Genomic DNA, 9421 nt, shown 5'->3' on the forward strand with positions numbered 1-9421 from the left:
CTGACGTAAAATAAATAAAACAAAACCCATTAGGTCAAGTACATCGAATTATACTTGGCGAAATATATGGTACCGATTACCTTAGTTTAGACGATGTACTATAATAATGGTTAACGCATCTGCAAGCATTGAGTTAACCCGAACAATTAAAGCTTACTGGACATACAGTTTCAAATGGTGTTATGGTATCTAGAATGCATTTCTTAATTGTTACGGTTGCTGTTATTAGTCATATATAGCGTTGAATAAAATCAGTAATGTTGAAAACAATTACATTAATCATTGCCAATACCAGTCATATTCTTTTTTTTTTCGTATGTAAATATAAAACATATTAGCGTAGTATTTAAGTACACTTTATTCCTTTCTTGTATGTTATGTACACTTATAATGAAGTATATTTAATGGAAACCAAACAATGCTATGTCATAGTGTACGCATGTAAGAAAAGTTCCGTTATGTCACATTTTACATTTGTTTTCGAAAAAAGTTCGTACGAATATCAAAACAAGCATTCATTTATGTCATGTTCAAAGTTACATAACCTTTAATGCAGGCTATCAATAAAACAAAGAAGGATATTATGTTATTCTATTTACTATTATATTTCTGAATATAATTATTCTGAAAACAAGATAAAACTATAGAAAACATGTCAAGAAATGAGCTAAAGCGAAATGTACAATATCAATGTGCCGAACATAGCATTTTGCGACAAAAGAACATACCGTTTTGCACATATACCGTTGTGCGTCATAAGAACAAATCATTTTGCACATACACCATTTTGCTAAAAAAATGCTTTTAACAAAAAAGCAAATAACAACTACTTACAAAAACACGTACTGTTTTGCACATACTGTTTTTCAAATCATTATACCGTTTTAAACAAAAGCACATGTACACTTTTTTCGAATAAATCGCACACACTGTTACCAAAAAGCTTAAAAGTTGAAAAACAACCGGAATCACACACACCTTTGTTGTATATATTAAGGGTGTTAAAACTTCCGATTATAGTTCAATTAGAGTGTAAATAATGTTCACAATTGTTAATAATATAGAAGCGGATAGGAACTACACATTGTATAAATAAAAACCCAACGAAACGAAATTCATAAAACCGTAATCAAATTATTTGTCCCTTACTTAAAGAATAACAATCAAATTTTAATATTAGTAACCACTGAAGTATTTTGTGATTTAAATAATAGTTTTCAATTCCGTAGACAATTAGGGTTAAACAATGTCTTATAACAGGTTCACTTTATATAGTAATGTCATAATGACATGTGTGTGAGAGGTTGGTTTGTTTTTAAAGAATTGGACATTTTGGGTTTTCTGAAGATTTTTTCAGTCTTGGTTCCTTATCATCACAGCTTCTTTCCGGTCGTATTTCCACATCTTTTGGCTTTTTGATCGACTTCGATGTGTTTTGATTCTTCGCGAATTGCGCCTGTTTGTAAATATTATTCCAGATGTCGTACTCTGCTACAAGTTGTTTGTAGTATGTGTTGTCTTCTGACAACTCGGCTTTAGCCTGCTCTATTTCTTGTAATTTCAGTTCCAGGTTCTGAAAGTATTGTGATCCAATACTCATAAGCCCATCATTTTCTAACTTTTTAATAGATTCTCGTGCCTTCTGTTCAGCTGGCTGTTCCCCTTCTGTAACATTTGCAAATTTCTTTGGAATCGGGACTGATCCACTTGAAAGCCGATGTAACTGACGTTCAGCTTCAGCATCTGGAAAAAGACAATTTGGAATTTAAACAACTGTTTTAACATTAAAGAGAAATTATAACTGTTTAAATATTAAGGTTTAAATCACGAACAATTAAGGTTTGTTTGTACATTTTCCTTTTAATGACGTTTATACCCATTATCATTTTTATATAAAATCATATTAGCCTTGCTATAGGGCCATAGTCGTACCAATTTTGTCCTTAACCATTTCGTATACGAGTTGCTCTTCTTCGACCTTTGCATCCATATATCCCTGCAAGGCAGCTCTTGTCTGAAATTATTACAGAGCCATAACGTAATAAGTTGCCGTATATTTAAATTGTATTTCGTTTAAAAAAGCATAAACACGAACGAAAGATTTTTCAAATATTATAAACGAAGAAACGAACAACACAAATAATGCCAAGGAAATCATACGCCGTATAAAATATTTGGGTTCCGCTTTAGATTTGGTTTGTTATTTGCATCTTATTATATATTTACCTTTGATCCAAGATAGCGTTCTTGTTTTGTGAATTCATCAACAAGTGTATTGATGTCTTCAATGTATTCGCTGTAACCATGCGAATGAGCATACTTGTTCTCTCTGATTTTCAGTTGAATTTTCATATCAAGCTTGTCTAAAGACCTTTTGCATTTGGCAAGGGAGTCTCTATCTATGATTGATTTGAATTGTTGCAAATTGTCTTCGAAACATTCCTTAAAGAATCGGAAGAAGGAGTTTGAAAATGAAATGTTCATAAAACAATTCAATCATTTGTTTATCATGCTCTTAGGTTCAGCGTACACAAATGTGTAAGATGAAACTGACACTAGTAAAATAACAATCTTGGTGTGCTATACTTTTCCACCAAATATACCAACCAAATGTTATCTCAACAGTTTATATCTTCTTGATCAAATGCCTAATAATTTGTAACGTCCTATATAGAAATGCATACTTACTGTCGCTCTTCTGTGAAATATATCTCCGTCATCTAACACAACTAATTCTTTTAATTTCTTGACAGCAACATGCATGCAATCATTGTGATATCTCTCAAGCCCTTTCTCATTTGGCATGTGTATGTTAATCCTTTTCTTCATTTCTTCTTGGTAGCATTCTGACGCTTTGCTTACAGCAAACTGATTTTCCTCTTCTGCCATCAGTTTCATAGCATCGTTTAAACACGGTGCCGTGTTTTCCTGCACGGAATTCATGTAGCTTATTATCATTGTTCTCAGCACTAGAATAAGACAGACATTGGTTGAAATATAGTTATCATTTTATAAAATCATAGTTTGATGCATTTTGGGTGATTTAAAATCTATTTTTAAACTAGTTCAAGAACGTTGTGGCTTATTTATCAACTAATCATAAACAATAGGAATATCATCTAGATTGCAAAAATGGTAACTTTTCTTTCCTTTACATGAACTTTATCATTGATGTTTTGTTTTTATCTCGTAAAAAATACGATATATATTCTAATATTTTCAACGAAATTCTGGACATAATGTTTATACAAAGAAAATTAGGTCACGAACATATAACAAGTTATGACGCCATCAATTCGCATTGTTATTGAGCATGACAAGTTCTTTTACCTAACGCAGACAGAACATATTTGATGAAACGGGACCCTAATCCCTTCAAAGATAGTAATACATAGTTGATCGGAAATTGATTTGTTACATACTTCTTCCGTTTAACGGCTTTCCTGATATGAGTTTTTTTGGGCTACATTCACAAAGGTATTGGTGCAAGTCGCTCATTCGTTGCAAAAAGTCTTTGTCAATCTTAGAATCCGGCATTGATTCCAATTGTTCGGGCTTTGTGCATGGGATTGGGATTTCAAAGCATGTTCTTTTCTTGAAATATCTTCGAATAAGGCGCCTAGGTTCGTTGTAATCTTTTATACTCTCCGATTTCCCCGTCTTGTACACTAATCGATTTTCAAGTATTTCCTCAGAAGATGTTTCCGAAATCAGTGTAAAGTCTCGTAAAACGAGAACGAAATTTGGAAAGAAGAAATCAAGAAAACTGTCGTCCTCACTTGCACCTTTTGCAACCGTCACGTTATTTTGAACCACTTTAAGAAATCTGTAAAGTACAAATTAATAGCCAACAATGTACTATTATTTTAACAATGTAGTTATTTATGATATTAACCATTAAGGCTGACCTTAAACAAGTCTCTTTTTTTGCATCTCCCCAACGTTCTTACAAACACCGCATACTCTAGTTTTATGCCTTGATCAAACATATTGTGTTGTTAATTAGACTATTTTCTAGTATAATTTATCTTACCATTCAGGCATACAAATTAAGCTAGACAAGCAACAGTTAAATTTGACAGAATCATTTTGTAATCGAATCAATGTTGATATATTGATATTTAGCGTAATATATTTTTAGCTATGTTAAACACGATATATGAAACGTAACAATCTCATTATAACGACAACAGATGTCAACTTATTATTACTAGCTCCTGCTCTTCTTAAAATACAATTTCTTACTTGAACTTGCTGATGTGTGATGCATCAAAGACGCCTTTTGTATTGTAGACGAGGACATTGCACAGCAACGTTGCAATAAGGAATATCCAAGTGTCTTCTTGAATTTCAACCTGCAATTACATTACGCAAATTTTACAAAATGCAATGAATGCAACCTGCGTAGTAAAGAATTGGAACGGTTAATTGCTAACTAATTGCTTCAAAGTATTAACAAAATACGTGGACGTGGTAAACAAGTGCTTGTTTTTAACTTCAATTAATCCATTCCTTCTGATTAAGAACTTAAAGAATACCTGGCAAGCACAGAACGCAGGATGTAGTTATACATGCATATGATAACTATATGTATTGACTTTAAAATGTTAGGCTTGAGGCTTCATAAAAAATTGTGTTTTTAATGTATAAGGCAAACCTTTTCTGGATCATCGATTCCTTCCGTATCGAGAAAAACAATGATCTTTCCTTCTTGAGTCGGATGAGGCCTGCACATGATCCATATTCCTTGGGTCTGTGCCTTTACTGAGTGCCCAACAGTGAACGACTCTCCTAAAACTAGAATAACTCCATCTGTTCCATGATTATCAACGAGATAAAAATGACCCGATTACTTTAGACTTCATTTAAACAAATACGAAATATTTAATATAATACTTGTGGGATAAATTATACCAAAATATTTTCTTTTCGTTCAGTAACTTATGATCATCGCAACCGGATATCAAATAAGCGCAGTGTTAGCCAAGTCGTCCTCACAAATACATCTCGGGTTTAATTGAAGACTGATCGATCTTTTCAAAATGCGTTATTGATCAGATAAACACCCGCAGACACGATCGTTAACAAAGCCCCCGATAATAAATACAAACCTTTGTGTTCTCCAATATTAATTATCTAACATAAATGAGGTTCAATACCTCCTGAACAAAAGATAAGAACGTTACTTGTGACAATTGTCAGTCGCTTCACTAATTATAGCATTCCAAACAGTGTCCTATTTTGATTTTATATATATCCAATGGAACCAGCCAATTTTCCGTTAACTTATGTTAAATCAGATTGAATACGTCCGAACCCTCAGTGGTTTCCTTGTTTAATGCGACCTTTATGTAGACATTTAGACAATAATACTTATTTTTGCCACTTTAAACCATATCTAAAATATAAAACGAAAGCTATAGGTAATTTGAACTACCACCACATTTCCGGGACGGATACGGGACATAAATCCATAGATTAAGACACCTTCACAACAAAGACATTTTTTAGTTTCTATCACTAAGTAATTTGAGCTTACGGCCACACTTCTGTACAAGGCGACTAAGAAGGTACGATTTTCCAGTCCTCAGACATCCAGCAACAGCTATGACACATAATGGCTCCTCAATTTGGCTAAGTTCCTCAAGAGTATCATGGTTGTAAGACAGTGCGTTTCCTTCACCATCATCGTGTTTGACGATAAGTGGTAATGGTTTCTTGAATATTGAGAGTTTGTACCTAGAATGACATGTTGCGATGTTGGCATATTGTTATGCACTTTCTGATAAGGTACGTGTTTCTATCATTTATGGAGTAGCTTGCATAACTCCATATTTGTTACATTTGGATAACATTGCCGTACTAATCACTTGAGTTAAGAGAATAAAACAGCGTCCTAATTTAAAACGATTTTGACAACTTAATCACTTCATAATAATAAATCTAGTTATATTAACTATCGAACCTGTAAGTATGTAATGAACAGTTGGTTCAAAAGCTTTTCTCGAAAATCACGATTTGTATTTCTTGGTGAAGTACTTACTTGTCTGCAAGCTTTACATTAACAGCATTGGCACTGAAATAAGAAAAGGACGAAATCAACTTTTAAGTTGAACCATGATATACTAGTCGGTCCATTTGCAAACATGCATCTGGTAATTTTAGAACTGTTGTGAATGAGTTACTAAAACAGTATAAATATTTTGTTGTTACACTACATTTCATTCTCAGAGACATGATATTTAATTAACATAAATCAATTTATTGTTTTACATTGCTTTTTATGCATAGTTCATTATGTCAAACATACCCGGCCGTTTTATTACCACGTGCCTCTTGTTGTGGTATCGGAGCTTTGCTTAAAGAAAGATAAAATATTAATTTGCAAAGTAATATAACAATTCCATCAATCAAGTACTGTATGGTTTTTCATGTATGACTGGAGTTTATTGCAGATTATTATGCAAGTTTCAATTACTCGAAACTGAATGTCATGACCATGTCCATGATATTCGATTGCTTTGTTCGAAAACGAACCGATTTTGCTTCCGATTATCAATCTGTTTGCATCGAATGTTTAATTGCATTTCTAGCTGATCAGACCACAATTGACATTGTACAATATACTCGATTAGATACTTGGATATTTCGATTCACAAATAAAGAAACAATGTATGTTTGGACAGGGCGTTTGAGGTGTTTTTATAACGCAAAAACTGCTATCAGAAAAGATGTTTGTGTAAAAGTATGTTAATCATTAAATGTTGACAACTTATATTGCAGTGTTGAGAATTTTCTTATTTATGTCAATATTATTTCTTGAATCCTGAGATTTTAAAACAATCATTTATCTAGCTTTCGTGCAAACTTGTAAAAGGTGTGTTATGTTTTTCAGCAATAATTTATATTTCATAGCTTTAAAATCGTATCTTGACCTGATGAAAGTGTTGATTAATCTCAAATTGATTTCATTTGAAGCACAATGAAAGATGCAAACAAGTCAAATAAGATAACATTTCGCGCTTCAAGTACTTATTTCTCGGAGCACGTGCCTACGAAACAATAAATATGTTTTCTTGGTCTAATGCAACGAATTTTACTCCTTTCAAAGCATCTCCTATACACTCTAACTTCGATATTTATGGCTTATGTGGAAAACTGATAACCGCTTACCGATCGAATCAGTCGTTAAATGCAACCCACCGTATGAAAGGACGCAGGGTTTCTCCTTTCAAAACCGCTGTTAAGATTTAATTGTGTGTCATTAAATGAGAGTTCCGGTACCAGGAAGTAAAATGAAATCCTATTTTTAGTGGTAATTAAAATTTGAAGTTGAACTAACATGGTCAAAATATTGTTTTGTTATTTATTATGTTTTGTACATTGACGTGGACATGCACATAGTTATATGTATGTATAGTGGCAATATATGTATATAAGTAAATATAAAAAAAAACGTCGTTAAAACAAATTGCTCCTTCTGATCAAATATCCCTTTGTCCCCGCCTTTGACGTAAATGCTATCTTAAAGCCACGTTAAACAAAAGCATGTCTGAACATATGCACATTTATTTATTAAAGAATTTGGAGATCCACTCTATGCAAATTCAACTTCAAATACTACTTTAGATAAGAGTATAAAAACGCTCGATGAGTTTCGTGCTGTTAAGTGCAAGCTAGATTGATGTCGTTGAGATGTAAGAAAAGCACTGTAAGTTCATGATTTAAATAAGTCTCAATATGTTTTAAAAACATCCAAGGTTTACGTTTTTAAAGGCACCCGGATACATCATTAGCTCATAAACACTGCAACCAAATACAGCACATCTGACTTGCAGATTATATAATCATATTTAGCCGAAGTCATTACACCTCCGTCTTCTTAAGCAATTTTGAAAATAACACTATAGACACTTCTTGCAAGCCAATCAGCGTATACCTTTACCAAATTTCTGCTAATAAGCACACGGATAAAAACAACGAAACACTACACGCGAGACTTAAATATGTAACATATCACAACGTCGTTATTTGTAAATTTTGGGGTAACTGCATTAACACGGACACTAAAAGCTAAGCTATATTCCGCAGGGGGAATTTCAATTAATTTAGGAGTGTATCGCTAGCTTGCATTAACATTGATCAACAAAGTAGCACGATCATAAGCCACTACAAATACAAAAATATTATTAATTGAAATAATAATAAAGTACGGTTTATTTAGCACACAAGTACTAAAGCAAAATAAAAAAAAACATTAACATTACCTTCCCTTCAGCTCGAACATCTTTCTTCTCTCTTTAAAATCCATGATGAGCAGTTTTTACCTTAAACAAATACATAAGATTTAAATTTACACTAATATCAATATCGAAAATACATGGAACGAAACGACACTAGGTATAGCTTAGTTGATAATATTGTTCTTCTATAAAAGCATAGGTTTATAGATAATCAATTCACTCAAATGAATAGAACGTACAATTATGCAGACTGAACAAGCTAATAGCTGATAGGGTTTCTTATTACAAACTCAAAGCAAATCATTTTGCAGTCGTTCCCTTTACAGCCCAGACATTTATCGAATGCCTTCAGCGTTTACTTAGTTGTTTTATATGGGCATAAACTACTACATGTTTACTATTTGTAAAAAACTGGCTGACCTAAATTTAAAAGAATCCATTATGAGGCAGCAATCTTCATAACGTGTCTTAAATGTAACAAAATACACACGCACGCACGCCCGCGCGCACGCACGCACGCATGCACGCACACAACTTTGGAAACACCGCTAGGACCATTATCTTAAAGGTTATACGCAATCCTACGCATGAGGTTTTGATTTTTATTAAAGTGCCATTAATTGATGCCTACCTTATACAGATAACATTTTACAGAGTGTGGTGTGAACATTACATGCATTATTGAGCTATTATTGTAAGACTCATATGCGAAATTTTGAGGAATTAGATTTTGGGCTAAACGTACACTCATACGCCAATTGCAACGCGGATCCGTATGTGCTTAATTAAAAAGCGTGCCTTAAAAGTTCAAGCTTAATTGTATGCTAAATCAAAACACTTTCTTCAAAGTTGCATACATTTGAGAGTGTATATTTTAAATATGTTTAAAAATAGCATCGACAATAGCTTAAATTGCCAATCAATGAGGACGTTAACTTACATCATCTAATTTAATAAAACATATCGACAATATCTTACAAGCGTACACTTACCTGTAATTACTAAAAGAACAGTTTCCAAATGTTTTCCAAGCTGCATGCACATCACTTGCAATTGATTTAAATCGGCAATTTCCGTTAGAAAACAATGTCAATATATGTAAACATCTATATCATTTCTTATCATTTTTCCATGAAACTGATGACAAATCCTGACACTTTATTGTACATTACAAAACG

At 32.9% G+C, this 9421-nt stretch overlaps 1 protein-coding gene across 3 annotated transcripts; it reads right to left on the bottom strand.

Annotated features, from left to right (window-relative positions):
- Positions 1–342: 342 nt before the first annotated feature.
- Positions 343–9421, bottom strand: LOC128214776 (guanylate-binding protein 1-like). Of its 3 annotated transcripts, XM_052921535.1 has the most exons (12): positions 9236–9421; positions 8268–8327; positions 6311–6358; positions 6044–6076; positions 5540–5739; positions 4658–4797; positions 4246–4355; positions 3423–3826; positions 2689–2969; positions 2227–2442; positions 1933–2014; positions 343–1743 (listed from the first exon to the last, which is right to left on the bottom strand). In XM_052921535.1, exons 2-12 carry the CDS (start codon positions 8309–8311, stop codon positions 1316–1318), a joined length of 1986 nt encoding a protein of 661 aa, XP_052777495.1. In that variant the 5' UTR covers positions 8312–8327; positions 9236–9421; the 3' UTR covers positions 343–1315. The 3 variants fall into 3 exon arrangements, with proteins under 3 accessions (XP_052777495.1, XP_052777416.1, XP_052777571.1); XM_052921456.1 differs by lacking the exon at positions 9236–9421 and having other exon boundaries at positions 8268–8408; XM_052921611.1 differs by lacking the exons at positions 5540–5739; positions 6044–6076; positions 6311–6358; positions 8268–8327; positions 9236–9421 and adding an exon at positions 4915–5475.

This window comes from Mya arenaria, chromosome 1 (genome assembly GCF_026914265.1).
Source record: "Mya arenaria isolate MELC-2E11 chromosome 1, ASM2691426v1".
In the NCBI taxonomy this organism is placed as follows: domain Eukaryota; kingdom Metazoa; phylum Mollusca; class Bivalvia; order Myida; family Myidae; genus Mya; species Mya arenaria.